Source organism: Centroberyx gerrardi, chromosome 15 (assembly GCF_048128805.1).
Source record: "Centroberyx gerrardi isolate f3 chromosome 15, fCenGer3.hap1.cur.20231027, whole genome shotgun sequence".
In the NCBI taxonomy this organism is placed as follows: Eukaryota; Metazoa; Chordata; class Actinopteri; order Beryciformes; family Berycidae; genus Centroberyx; species Centroberyx gerrardi.
Window position 1 is genome coordinate 17,238,626 of NC_136011.1, and position 15,083 is coordinate 17,253,708.

Here is a 15,083-nt window from a genome sequence, read left to right on the forward strand (position 1 = left end):
AAGTACAAGTAAGGTAATGCAGTGTCAGTGCAGTGTAAGTATATTATAGGTTAGTGTTATTCAAAGAAACATCTGAGATGGAAAGTGGCCCTGACATGCTCGCTCTCTCCCACACTTCATTCTTCTGACTTCCAAGCCACGTTTCTATGGAGCTGCTCACCCATATTTAATAGCACAAGTGATAGTTATATCAGATCCTGTGCATTGGTGACATGTCACGTCGTATTATATCTTGTATTATTATAACGTGGCATATGATCAAAATGATAATAGACATGACAAAGATAATATTCGAAAAAGGGTTTGCGGTAATCTGTCAAGCACATATCTGTCACTGATATTTCCGGCAGCATTCTGCTAGTTAGAGAACTGCCCAATGTCATCCTATGGGTGAGGCCTTCAGGTGTTAGAATAGATAATTCTGTCAATAGCGGAGAGATTTGTTGGTGAACCATGGAGGATGGCATGAGTACCTACATGGCACTGCATGATACCACATAGCAAGCCTGAGCAGCCGGCCCAGTTTGGACAACACAGTCGACCACCAGTGCCCATGCATTTCCCGGCCAGGCCTCCTCTTGCGTGTTAAATGACCCAGTGGATGATATGTGAAGTGATGTCCTGTGGGCTGAGATGGCTAAGCTGGCACAGAGTGGTACACACTGCCTGGCTGCACAATGAATGTTGTTATTCCAGCTTTGTTAACGTTTTCCATCTCCCCCCCCCACAAGATATTTGACTGAAGCCCCTTTCTTTCTTGTGGAACTCAGAAAAATGGCTCACCATGAATACAAAAGAGATACTGAGGTCTGGTGTGGCAAGATAAGTGATCAGAGGAATAGCTCAGGGAGGGAAATGATCAGAGTAGGAGTTGCAAACATTTTTTTTTATAGAGCGTGATGATTTAATGTGAATACTTGCTTAAGCATTACTGCATGTCAGAGGTGGCGGATTTCTGAGTTGTTTGTTAGTACCAGAGCATTTCCTGGTAAATCGTCTTAGGAAGTTTGAGTCAGCAGCTCAGAAAAAAATATGTGCTAATATCCGCTAGCATAGCATTTGTCTTACAACTGAGACAGCAGATGCTGGGGGAGGTGATAAATTGTTAATTTGTCCACAAGTTTAGGAATTTGGTATGAATAAAATGTATAGTAATAGTTTTGAATTGAAGTAGCTGGGGATAATGTTTTGTTTCCCCACTGAAAGGCCCTCCTGTTTAACATAAGCTGTGTAATGTTGGGTAGCTGGAAGGACAAATCCACATTTGATATGTAACAAAATAACAAAATCCAATTTCTAAGTAGCATTTGAGCCAAGATGGTTTTGAAATTGCCCCCCTTTTCTAGGAGGGTCAATGCCTTTCCTGGAGGAGGGCTGGGGTGGGGGGGGGGGGGGGGGGGGGTAACAGAGAATGATGATCTAGCAACTGCTTCACAAACAGGAGTGAAAATGCTGCCTCTTGAAATTTATTGCCAATTGAAGTTCATGAATAAAAGAAGAAATTCCCACAATAGTTACTGATATAAGCTATGCAGCTCAGTTCAAATCCTCATATGTTACATTTTGATTGGTCATTAGTCACTGTTAAAGAGTAGGTCCATCTCAAATCATTAACTGAATTCTCTCTGTATTTTAGTATTTTGTTTTACCAAAAGAGCAGAGTTGGCCACTTCTTGGGGCTAAAAATTACACTTGGTCACAACTGCAAATCGATTGTGATTAGTAAGGAAACTTTGGCTCTTTTACATTAGACTTTTTATTATATAGATGGTAATGCACTGACTCACAAACTGATTTAATGAAAACTTGAGTGCAAAACAATGTTATTGTCTTTTCTGAACGCTAACACAACTGCTTCACTTCACTTCACTTCACTCATATACCCAAAAATAGGCCAATACCCTATTGTTTCTCCAGAAATCCAAAAACAAACTATTTGCATCACAGTAGGCTGGTTTTGACAGTTTTAAATCCAAACTTTCAGGTTTCTATTGAAAATGTACTTTTTTTGTGTTTCACATGGCCATAGGCTGTCAAATGATGTGATTTTGTTCCACACAAAAGTGAAACACATTTGATTCCATTGTTTTCTGTTTGTGTAGATTACACTGAATATATTGATTAATTTGGTACACTGTTGCAGTTTCAATTCTTTTCTGAACCAAATATTGACTTTAACTGCATTCATCAAATAGTTCATTAGGAATTTGACTACCCACAGAGAGCCCTAATGGGTTTTGGTTCGGATGTCATGAGTGAATGGAAGAGAATGATAGAGAGCTCAGCAAACTTGGACTTGGCTAAATCAGAAATGCTCTGTATTCTTCAGTGTGGTCTGGCTTTAAAAAAGACAAAATACTGCTACAATAGTATTTCTTAGTGAAAATGATGACTCAAGGCTTCAGAGATTTGGCTTGATTTTGTGACTATCGAGGATTCAAGTAAAAAAAATATTAAGTTACAGTAGTAAGATGCAATACTTGCACACACATGCATACATGCGTGTGCAGACTTCTCCACCCTGCACAGCATGTGTTATTTGCCCAGTATGTTGTTCCTGCGCTGTGGGAGCTAAGCTGAAGATCGTATGCATTACACCACTGATGAGAGCTGAAGTTTGCTCCTGTGTTGTGACGTTACGCTTCACAGAGTCAGAGCAAGGCTGAGTTACCTCATTAGCATACAGCCAGCGCAGTGGGCACTAAACACCTACACACACGTGCACCCACACGCACACTGATTCACACACAGGCAGAAACGTGCACATAGACAAACTGCTGAATTTGCATGTTCACACATATAGAACCTTTTACGGCTTCTATAGTGGTGCTTCAAACTTAGAAAGCGCAATTTCATACTTACCCAATCTTCCAAATGCATGTATGTCTACACATACAACATATTTGACACACATTCATGCTTAAACACATTTAGCTCATACAGTAGCCCATACCGCAGGGCATGCTTTTCCTCACACCAAGACACTAATCATCTTCACATACCGATGCACACATATGCACACACTAGACTTCAGTATAGTATCACAGTATACACACACGTAAACAAACACATAGGCGTTGTATCAATATACCACATCAGAATGCAGTGAGAAGTCGTGCGACAGACACAGATTCTGTTCCATCTGCCGTCACAGTTTATAGCTGGAGTATTTGAATTTCAATAGCATTGTATTTTAGTGGCTGGCCCAGATCTCCTGCGGAGGATGCCTCCCCCACTTGGAGCAGGTTTCCGTGTAGATACATTCTTTATTATGTGCTAATGCATTTCAGTCTGTACTTTCTGACAGGCAACATTTCTGCAATAAGCTTTATGTCACCACACCATTGTGGCCCAGCTGGGGTTTTTGCAGAGTGTTTTACACAAAGGTACTTGTATATTTTTTTAAGCAGAGAATCTGACTCTTTCCATAATGGAATTGTTATATGATACGCTAGCTGTCAGACCTTGCACCAAAACCTTTTGAATAGCTTGAGTGGTTTTAAGATCTGGAAGTGGCTCTTTGTGTCTCTACTTCTCTCTCCCCCTTCCTCCCTTCACTTCTCCCTTCCTGTCTTCTGTCTTTTCCAAACATAACCTCTCATCTTTAAAGTTCACTGTTCAGCCTAGAACAGGCTGCAGCTAAGGCTCTGTAATGATATTACATTATATCAAGAGCGGCGGAATCTTTATCTTAGCTTGAACTTTGACTGATTTCAATGGACTGTCGTGTTTGTAAAGGAAAAACACATTGAGTACTACGTGTCAGTTAGTGTATAATGATATGATCTGAAGGGTTTTCAATTGAAATATAAATTGAATAGCAAAATTTGTACTTACCTGAAAGGACAGATTAGCTATTTTAAACCTAGTTCAGCCATGATCTTTACAGATGATACTGGCTTGGCTTATTAATGCAGCCTCATTTCCAGTACCAGCATTCCATTGTATCAAATTGAATTACAAACAAATGGAACTGGGATGTCCTTGATATCTTATAGAATGCACATATTTGGTATTCAGCCAGTCACTCTGAGTGTTAAATACACTAATGAAATTTGAAAACCTTTAATAAGGCTCAGGTTAAAAGGCTATTTCCTGCGTAAATCATGGTGCGTGACTGAACTGACTTTGTCTTGGCTGTCAAAAACACTTAGAACTGCGGTCTTAATAGAGAACATGAGCTCTGGATTCAAAAGGATGTCTTCGTAAGTTGTTTGCTTGCGTGTGAGCAGGAACTGAAGTGCCTTGCTTATGTGTAATTTAGTTTAAGTCAGATGAGTCTCTCGTTCTCTGAATTTGCTTCCAGGCAGGAGCAAACAAGTAACACTTTGGGATGACATAATGGCTAGCTTACAAACTGCCAAGCACATATCCACCTCAGCAGTCAGCGTATTAGGCTGATTCATAATTGCTGGACAAAATGTGCAGCGTAATACCATCATTAGCAGTCAAGCAGAGATGTGCCGCAGCACTGTGTACAGTATTTATGAGCAATTGCACACTGTTTGTGATGCCGTTTGCTTATGAGCACATTACAGTGAAATGACTCATGCCGGCCCTCGGTGTTGTTCAAGGCTTTTATACAGTACTCTGTGTCCGCTAGAGAAACGCAGACCTTAGCAGTGACGCGCACCCAGCGAGGACATTCCCTGTGTCTCCTGGCCTGTCTGTCCGCTACTTGTTCACTGGGTTATGCAAAGCTGGAGGAGAGGAGGGAAGGCGAGGGAGAAAGAGAGTCGACAAGGTAACAGCGGCCCCTGTGGCGCGCAACAAGGTTTGTACGCATCTGCCATGTCTCGTCAGCATCACCCCGCCATTGGCCCTGGGGCAGAGTGCTCGCTGACACCTCTGTGTCCCGCGCTTCTCAGTGGCGTGTCATTCACCCTCTCTCATGTTGACACCAGGACTCTCTGCTGCTGCCTGTAGACCTGTCAGCATCTTCCCCCTCCTCTTTCTGTCTCTCTCTCTCTCTCTCTCTCTCTCTCTCTCTCTCTCTCTCTCTCTCTCGTGCTCTATGGATGTGATTTTCCTCATCTGAATATGAAAGGAATGAAAAGTGTCTTTGGCCCTGCTCAGTGGTACATGGTTTTGCACTATGCATAATTGACTCTAGAATACGTAGAATACGCCTACTGCTTGACTCTTAGAATATGCCACTGATTTACCTTGCTTGGTAGCCTCAACTCTCACTATATCAGCATACTCATAACTCCTCCCACTTAATTAGTGGCTACTTACAGTGTGCTTATTATTGCACTCCTTCGGCTGTCTTGGTTGTGCATCTATCTATCTATCTATCTATCCATCCGACTGTCTGTCTGTCTCTTTGTCTGTGTGTCTCTCTTCATCCTTTCTGTCTACATGTGGATACACATTTATACTAATCTACACACATCACACAATTTCACAACCCCCTTGGCATTTCTCAGTAGCTTACACGCCTCAGGCAGAGCCACTTTGTAGCGAAATGATAACATGTCAGCTCTGGCTCTTCCTGGCAATCATATCCATGAAGCTTGGTGCTATAGCGCCGAACAGCCTCAACCAGGGCCACTTGGCATTAAGAGGATTGTTAGCGTGTGTTGAAAACGACAATCTCATCTGGCCATTGATATCTCCACTTCTGGGCTGTCAGTCTCCAGAACAGACACTGGATTGCTGCGATAAAGACATGAGTATTAAGAGTGAAGGAACATACATTCAGTGATAGGCATCGTGTGATGGTTGGTTCCAATGAGTGCCACTCTGATGCGACTGACTCACAGTCTCACACTGAGCCTTGGCGCACCTCAGCCCGCTCAAGCTGTTCAAGGGCTTGCCATTATGTTTTTGTCAGCCTGTTCCTGAGCCAACCAGGTAATCTACTTATAATGTCAGGGCCACATTAATAAATTGGTTCCCATCACTATTGAGCGTGGTATTGCTGTGGTTCTTGATGCAGAGGAGACGGCGATTATTCAGTGGCAGCCCAACAATACAAGTAGAGGGAAACTGGACAGAAATCATTTAATGTCAACCAAACAACACAGAGTCATTAACGTCTCAATGACAGCATTGGCCTTGTTGTGGAAGGTTTCGTCAGCTCATGCAATATGAATTAATTCATTTCAATGTAGCTTAAACTCAACAATATTATCCCCCACGGGTGTTAGAGTCTGTAGTCTGTGCTATTGCAAATAATGCCACATCTTTTCCAGACCTATCCCCAACCCAAGCTGTCTTTGGGGATTGTTTGTCTCCACAGACTGTAACTGAAGCCTCGGGGATGGATACACACATCTCTTGTGCTCTCTGTGTCCTTCAACAACACACTGTTTGCACCTTTGTTAGTCTCTGAAAATTTCAGAGAGATAAACACATTTTCTATATTTGATGTTTGCCCTGCCAACTGTCTGAAGAGTTACTGAGTATGTTGTTTTACTCCAGTGAGCAGCAAAGATGGTGCCATTTATCGTCTCTCGCACCTGTGTCTCCTTTGAGCAAATTCCCTTGTGAATGAAGTTCTCCCTAGCCGTCATATTCACCACGGGAAATTGCTTCAATCTACCCTGTGGAACCTCTCATAAATGCAATTTTATAAGGGGGACTTGAGCTATAAAATAACAAGCAGCTCTCAAGTGAATCCCAGGCTGACCGTGGTTTTGTTCTTACCTGCAGGATCATTTCATTATTCATGTAGTAAAATGTATGGGAACTGCAGGGTCAGCAAAGACTAGAATGATGAAGTAAAAGCGTTGACACTGTGGTCCAATCGCCGCCGGTTACCAATAACATTTATAACACAGACTGCCAAGATATCGTCTTCTCACGAAAATACCCTTTAACACTGACATTGAGTGTACATAATAAAATATGACTGCCGCAGATTATGGTGTGAGCGTTATTCCCACAATGCACACGGCTTTCGTTCTGCCAATATGAATAATAGTGGAACTTTGAATGAAAACTGCCAAGTGCAAATGAAGGCATACAACCATGCATGCACAAATGCGCGCACACACACACACACACACACACACCTCATATACAGAGATGAGAGATTCAGAGAGAGAGAAACCACTGACAGTACCACAAAAGGGTGTCACACCACGTTTCAGTGAGATGACATTATCAACTTAAATCAGCACTCACCGACACACTGCCAAGGCAGCGTTCAATGCTATTTATGGCATCTGTAATTTCTATGGAGAGTGGTGACAATCATATCTGCTGGATATGATTACACACTCTTATGTCTGATAGTCAAACATAGTTATTAGCTGTTACACTGTCTCACTTATCAGTTGGAAAACACTTTAATCTATTCACGGAGCAATTCACGTTTCATTGAATATCAATCCTTTTGTTTGGGTGTTCACTCTATCCTGTGAGCATGGAGACATAAGTGGAGTTGTCTGGCAGTTAGTCTGTGGATTTATTTATTTATTAATTTATTATCTAAGCACTACTCAATTATAATATGATGCTCTAAAGATTAAGGCATCATATTCTAAAGATTCCAAATTAGCATTACGATTATCCATTACTTTAGTCTTAAAAAAAAACGTAAAGCCTTGAAAACATTTTTATCAAATGAATTTGTTGTTTTTGTCTGGTTCTGGAAACATAGAACATTGTATAAGTATTAGAGTTTTATTTGCTTATTTGGGAGAGACTAATCCTAAAGTGGGATAGACTAATTCTTTATTTGGGATAGACTAATCCTAAAGTGCCTCCACAAAATCAATGGCTGGGTTTTTGGATAGGTGGGGTTTACCAAGGACATGGTGATGCAAGCGTGTCCTGGCTTCAAATCAACCAGAATTGCATATGGCTATTTAGGGATTCAGTGAAATTGAAGTGACAACAGGAACAAATGAAACAAATGAGCTGCACCATGTTGCTTATGTAAGGCAAATTGAAGGTCGGAAATGTGAAAAGTTTATTCCATACCTTTATTGTTGGATGAAGTGTTCCGAGAGTAAAATTGCATCCCAAGAACACAGTTTCCCAGAAAAAAAGCAATTTGGCAGTTGTGGTTCCACCCTGCTGCCTCATTTACAATACAAAAAATCATATTCTTGACCTACTTTTGTTTATCTTCGCTTCAAAGGGTTATTATTGGATCTGTGATGAGATTTGGCATCAGTCTAAGCACTTGTGAATGATTACTTTACAAGTCATTTTTTCTTCCGAAACTACTTAGTGCTGCCATAGAGGAAAATCATATGACTTATTAATTTACAAGTGAGGAAAAACATTATGTGCTGCGTTGTTATCTAGAGACTCGGTGAAATTAAAGTGAAGCTGGAAACAAATGAAACAAATGAGAGAAAGAACAAAACAATAATGAAATGAGTGGTGTTCAAATGAATAGAAAGTGGCTTTCAGTGGGCCTTAAATAGAATGTTACATGCTGTGTTTTTCACCTTTTCACACAGTTTCGCTTAGATGTAAAATATTGTGATAATACTGTGAAAATATTGTTATCCATTTATACAGCCAAAGTGGAGTGATTAATTTCTAAATGAGATATCCACTGTTTGAAAAATAGTAAATTACACCTACTCAGCTAATTTTAGAAACACATTAAAGTTATTAGCTGTACATTTATGACAGCCATCATATCCAAGTTAGCTGTTTTCATATCCTGTTTACAATTATATTGGAATACTTGTCACTATGTAGGGCAGCTTCACTGATTCCACCCATTCCTCCCATGGTTTCTGTTTCATGTCCATCCAGGTTCGCTCCAGTTAGTGAGCTTGCTCCAGTTGGAACACCAGTTGGGATGGTCGAGGCTTCTGCTGCCAATCAATCCATCTTCTACTCCATTGTGTCAGGAAATGAACAAGGTATGTGGGGTAGAAAGCACACAGCACAGTCCATTAAGCCTACAACTAGGGCTTCTCTTCTGCAAAATCTCCAAGTAAGAGAAGTTTTTGCATTTATGCTAAATAAGTGAATTAGCTAGTAAATATCTTATTTTATTATACCCATCCCACCACACACACTGCCACACACACACACACTCTCATACTCTTGAAAGATTATGACATGGATTTTGCGGGTAGAGTGCAAAGCCCATTTGCCCATAGTGTCCAGTGTCAGCTTCTACAAAGCTTTCTCTCTGACAACTGTGGATGTCTGAAAACAATAATTTCATCCTGGGAAAGCAAAAATTACACAAATGTAAGATGTTGTTTTTAGAGTTCACATCAATAAATGATAAACGACATTTTCAAATACCCCTTTAAAAGCTCTCAAATTGTTAAAAGATTGTAGGATGTACTTTGCCGGTATACTAGTGCCTATTAAAACATAGTTACTGTTTGTCTTTTATTTCTCTAAGAATGACTAAGAATTTAGTGCCAGTTTGTCAGTCCCACTTTTCACTTTGTATGCTGGCTGGGTAAGTCTGAAAAGCACAATTGCATCCTGGGAGAGCGCACAAGACAGGTGTGAGGTCAGCTCCAGTCTCTGAGTCAAAGGTGGGAAACAAAATTTGGAAGGAAGGTGGGAAGGTGGGAAGGTGGAGGAGGAGGAGGAGGAGGAGGCTGCCGATAACGGCTCTATTGATGTCTTCTCTTATGAAGCAGCGGCCATGGATAGAAAAGGTGTAAAGGAGGGAATAGAAGAGCTGGTTGACCAAAGGGGAAAGCTCCGTGCGTCGCGTTGACTAGTTGTAACTGTAGAGTAACATTAAAAATATTCACCCATAGAAGCAAACAAAGACAAACCGTATAGCTCTGGCTGTCTTCAAAATGAGCACACTATGTAAAATGTGGCTTATCTTTGGCCTGTGTACTTCTTTACATTTACTTACCAAACCAACCAATTTCTCCATTTATCCTGTTTTTCATGTACTCTGACTGTGTGTTTCCAGGTGCCTTTGTGATGAATAACAAGACAGGCGAGATCTCCACAGCGATGCCTCTGGATTATGAGAATGTGACCAGCTATATCCTCATAGTTCAGGCAGACTCCCTGGAGACCGTCTTGAAAGACATGAGGGTTTTCTCCCCAAGTAAGAGAGGCGGTGGTGCAACTATGTGTTCCCATTCTTGGACTGAGATATTTTGATGCTAGTGTTTCAGCTGGAATGTGATTACACTCTTTTATGGTCAGTTTACTGACAGAAGTTGTGTATAATGATGCTCAACACACTAGCAACAAATGGGATTTATACCTCACTCTACATCCATTTGGACTACAACAATCAATGCCCTACTTACCTACCTCTCTCCTTCTCTCACCCTCTGTCTGTGTCTTTCTCGCATACTAATGATAGCAAGCACACACATACCCAGACACACACACACATGCACACACACACACATGCACAGACACATCACACTTCTGATAGATGTGATGTAAAGTAGAGGGCGTTCACAAGGGAGAGAGCTTCCCTGGCATCTCCGGGTTGAGATCCTCTTTTGGCAGATGGTACAGAAGCCATCTCTTATTCCTCTCTTCTATTATTGTAATGCAGATCAGGGCTCCGTGATGGGGAACATCTTTCTTTTCATTATTGAAACTTTATTGAGTTCAAATTATCAGAGCAGAACTGGACTGATTTGTCAGATTAAGATTCACTTAGCCCATTTAAGTCCATCACGTACACACACACACACCCGCACACGAATGCACACACACAAACGCAAACACACACACACACATATACATGCACACAGGGACGCACACCCACACACATTTAATGACGCAGGGTAAGATAAGAATCAATTTAACATGTTTTCTAAATGAAAATGCACTCTTAGGCACACTCAAGAGCTTATTCTGCCATAGCCAATCCTTCCTTTTAATGGACCTATTTATTTTATGAATCTGTGTAAGTGTGTGTGTGTGTGTGTGTGTGTGTGTGTGAGAGAGAGTGTGCATCTCTGCAGTTATGTTTATTTGCATACATCCTGAGAGTGGAATATAGCCATTTTCCGAAGCGAGAGTAGAGAGATAGTGAGAGAGAGAGAAACTGCAGACCTCCTTCCCATCCCCTTGGGTCCTCCCTCTGTGCCTCACACCACAGCTTTCGTGCCTGTAATTTGATGTGCTGTGTTTTTGTTTGTCCTATTCCCCTGGTGCATCCTTAGCTCCTATGCCACATGACTTTACATTTTTGTATGCCGCCAGAAGAAAAATGGTCCTTGACAGTGCATATTTTTCACTTAAACTGCAGTGTTGGAAGGGTTGTGCTCTGTACATATTTATGCTATACACTGCATAGGTGTAACTGTGACAAATTAGGGGGAAGAATGTTTACACTCACCATATATACTTTCCTTTTAAGGCTACAAGACGCATGTTTCAAAGACCTCGCAAAGAAGGCCAGTTTTAACCAACAAATTTTGGACTAAAATTACATATTTTCTGCCCCCTATCCTCACTCACACTTTTGATTCTAAATGCTAGTCATCGCTGGGTTAGGAATTTCCCTTATCCCACCCTCCAAATTATTATTCCTAATAATGTGTAAAATGTGTGCTGGTTAAACCCTCTGAGCCTTTTATGGAGGGTGTTGTCTTGCACCAGGTTGTGGGGAAAACAAACTCCTCAACAATAAATGGTGCGGCTGATGAGCTGTAGGCTAGCAAGCTAGACCTCTCTTAAAAGCCAGGGCCAAGAAGGAGAGATTTCATCTTCCTTTTTATCCTTTCACCCACCCACTCAAAGTGTGAGTGTTATGACTAATTGGTCGGTAAACAGAATGCAAACAGGCACAGTTGTTGTCTGATCTACTCATCAGGGGCAGTGAGAGAGACGAGCAATATCAACAAACTTCAATCTCAATTTCTCAATTCAAAACGGGGGTGTTGTAATCAAAACAAAATTAACCTCCTCATTATTGACTCCAAGTTGTCAGCTACATCAAAATATCTCCCCACACTGTTTCAGTGGAAAGAGTCCAGTTAGAACTACGGAAGATGTGCTTCTTTCCAGCACACAATTACAGATCCCTTTCAAATTGAAAATTATTATTAAATGATCAAAAAAATTTTTACACACGTAATAAGTTGTTCAAAAAATCAGTGGCTGCCAGCCAGTTGCATCTTATTCTAAAAAGCTTTGTTGACATACTGTGATGTTGTGAGTGATGATGACTAACTTGCAGAATGTTCTGGGAAGTGATTGCAAGCTCTCTTTTGAAGTTGTGGAGCAGCTGATGGTCATGAAAAAGCTTTATTGACATGACAGTTTTGAAGCTAAATTACCCAATAGCTGTGATGGTCTATACTACTTGTGCTTGTGTGTCCCAATAACATTTTGCATGTATTTATGTCTAAAGTGAACATCTCCCACTGGACTTGAATGCATTCTGGTGTCATTTGTTTTACAGCCAACGTAGCCAGGGTGTTCATTGAGGTGCAGGATGAGAATGACCACCCTCCCGTCTTCTCCAGGAAGCTCTACATAGGCGGAGTGGCAGAAGACACCAAGAGCTTCAGCTCTGTGCTCACGATAGTGGTGAGAAAATCAGCTCTGGTCTATCTTTTTGTCTATCAGTTCATGTATAAACTTACAAGAGTGTGCATGTGTCCAAGAGTACATGGACACCTGCAGAAAATAAAGTGCCTGATTCTGCTCCCATTTCCTCAACATTTACTCTGCAGCCATGGTGAGAGAATCCATCCGATCCGCTTTCTGCAGCACAGTTTCATTTCCTTCCCTATCGCTCCCTCCATCTCTCCCTCAATTCCACTCTCCCCACTGTCTGCCTTGTCCATGAGCAGGTGGGATCAGAGTGGAGCAGTGTAATCCCAGTCTGTTCATAGAAGCATGGCAAGACATCCTGTCTGATTATCAGCCCGCTCTTCCTAGGAGGTTCCACTCTGTCATTCTATGTACTCTATGTCTGTATGTGCTTGTGGGTGTGCGTGTATGCTTATGTTTGTATTTGTGTTTGTGTATGTATGATGATCAAATGCGAGACAAATTCCTAAAGAACCAGCGTCTCCAATGCCTACCTGGAATGTCTGCGTTACGCTTGACATACATTCATGCATTTATGCATTAGAGTGATATCGCCACTTTGATAATGATCTACCCAGTAATGTCTACACGTGCGCATGCCTGCCTTGGAAAAATAACTCAATATGCAAATTGTCAAATACACTTAAGAATGGTGCACCAAGCTCGCCAAGACTCTAAGGAAAAGTTCAGATATTCTCAATTGATCACAATATTACCCAAGCAAGTGAAAGCAATATATAAGCAACTGTCAGGAAAATCCAGCGCATGGAGGGTATAGCAGCCTATCCAGCAGTGTGCTCATTGTGTTTGTTTGAATTTAATGTAGAATAATTTTGTTTTGTTTGATCCCTACGGTCTCATTTGTGATTGAAGGATATTTTAATCCAGCCAAAGGCAACTGCATTGACAAATTTTGTTATAATTCTCAGATGCTAAAAATCACTGTAGTTGCAATGAATAGCATATGTTTTGATTAGAAGCATCAAGTTTGTAGTTCCCACTTTTGTAAATAGATCTGTACAATTAGCATTAGAATCAGCTGCTAACTTAAAAATAATGATAAATGTTAAATTAGGACACAGAAACATTCCTTTGGGTCTTGGCAAAGCTAGGTGAACCATTCTGGGGTTGGCCTATTTTCCCAAGGCAGGTGATTACACAAGAAGACATACAGACATTATAGGAGATGACTCTCAAAGTGACAATATCCTCTGTAAACACACATAATATGTCTAGCGTAGGTGTAGTGCAGGCATCATTTACACTCTGAGCCAACATTATGTGAAAACCACTTTGTAAACTCTTGGTGTAATCTTAGAGGTTTGGTCAGATGTTACAGGTAGCTATTAAGAATATTGTCAGTCTTGGAACATTAATGTATGTGTGCGTGTGTGTGTGTGTGTGTGTGAGTGTGTGTGTGTGTGTGTGTGTACGACATATTGTAAGATGAGCATATGTGTCCCACCCACACACATACACACATGCACACAACACATGGAGGCAGCAGCTGTGGCATGCCGTGGGCTTTTCTTATATTTCAAAAATTTCCAACTGATTACTGTACATCTGACGTTAACTTCATTCTTGTTTTGAGTCCGTATTAGAGTCTTTACTTTCACCTTTAATTAAAAAAAATTGAGCTTGGACATAATGCCTCAGACAAGTTAAATCAGTGCTGTGGCTGAAGCAACCCATCCAATTCATGAGTCCCTGTTCCTTTAATTTCCTTTAACTTGGAATAGACACTAAAGCATAGAATTATGGGTCAAGTGCTATATATGATTTCCCTCAGGCCAAGACTTCTTTGGAGAAAGCGTACTATAAGAGCAGTTGTATTGGTGTTAGTAGTATTGAAGCTGAGTGCCCCACTCTGGAGATAATCAGTAACATTCGACATATTAACATTTATTGTGACATTTCTGACCTGCTGCTTTTTCACTCTTAGTGTGATTCCCTTTGACTGTAACCCAAATAGTCATAAGCAATAACTGCCTGACTGGTTCGTGTAAGCAAATGAACCTGGCAGTGCCAGATAGGTTAGTCTAATTTGCTGTCAAAGTCCCCTTCCAGTATTTTGGAAGAGTGGAGTGAAGCAGAAAACACTTCAGCAACAAGGTACAACTGTGCTTTTTGGAAGAAATGTCTGAACACATAATTACACTCTGCTCTATGTGGCACTTGCTTGCCCCCATTCCAGAAATAGAAATCATCCTCCCATGTTGTGTTTTTTTTTTAATCAGTAAGGAATTGGATTTCTTCGGTAGACAGAGTAGAGTTACTTTATGTCAGTTGCCTACTTGATTCCTTGGCTTCTTGTTTATAACATCATGAAGTTATCTTTTTGGACATCAAGGAGACCAATTTAAACCTTCAAGGCTTTTGTGCAAGTTTAGTCTTTGGTGTTCTATGGGATGATTTATGTAAGCCATCAGGATCAGTACATTTTTCCCTTCCTGAGTTGACATTCTGAGGCTCTCAGTGGTGTCACTTGGAAGTGGTAACACTTGAGTTGCAGTTTGCAAACAAACCTCACTCAAAGACAGTTTTTTCCCAGAGTCCATAATATTTTTTGAAAGGTTTGCCCTAAACAGTGTTGGTATATCATGAGGGAACGCTGT

The 15,083-nt window shown here is 41.0% G+C and overlaps 1 protein-coding gene across 3 annotated transcripts in view; it reads left to right on the forward strand.

Moving 5' to 3' along the window:
* Positions 1–15,083, forward strand: part of LOC139929191 (protocadherin-15-like) — a 140,296-nt gene that overhangs the window by 102,831 nt on the left and 22,382 nt on the right. For all 3 annotated transcript variants that reach the window (XM_071922011.2, XM_078288689.1, XM_071922010.2), the window contains exons 24-26: positions 8,725–8,834; positions 9,866–10,006; positions 12,332–12,459. In XM_071922011.2, the coding sequence (XP_071778112.2) occupies positions 8,725–8,834; positions 9,866–10,006; positions 12,332–12,459 (379 nt within the window). The remainder of the gene's footprint in view (positions 1–8,724; positions 8,835–9,865; positions 10,007–12,331; positions 12,460–15,083) is intronic.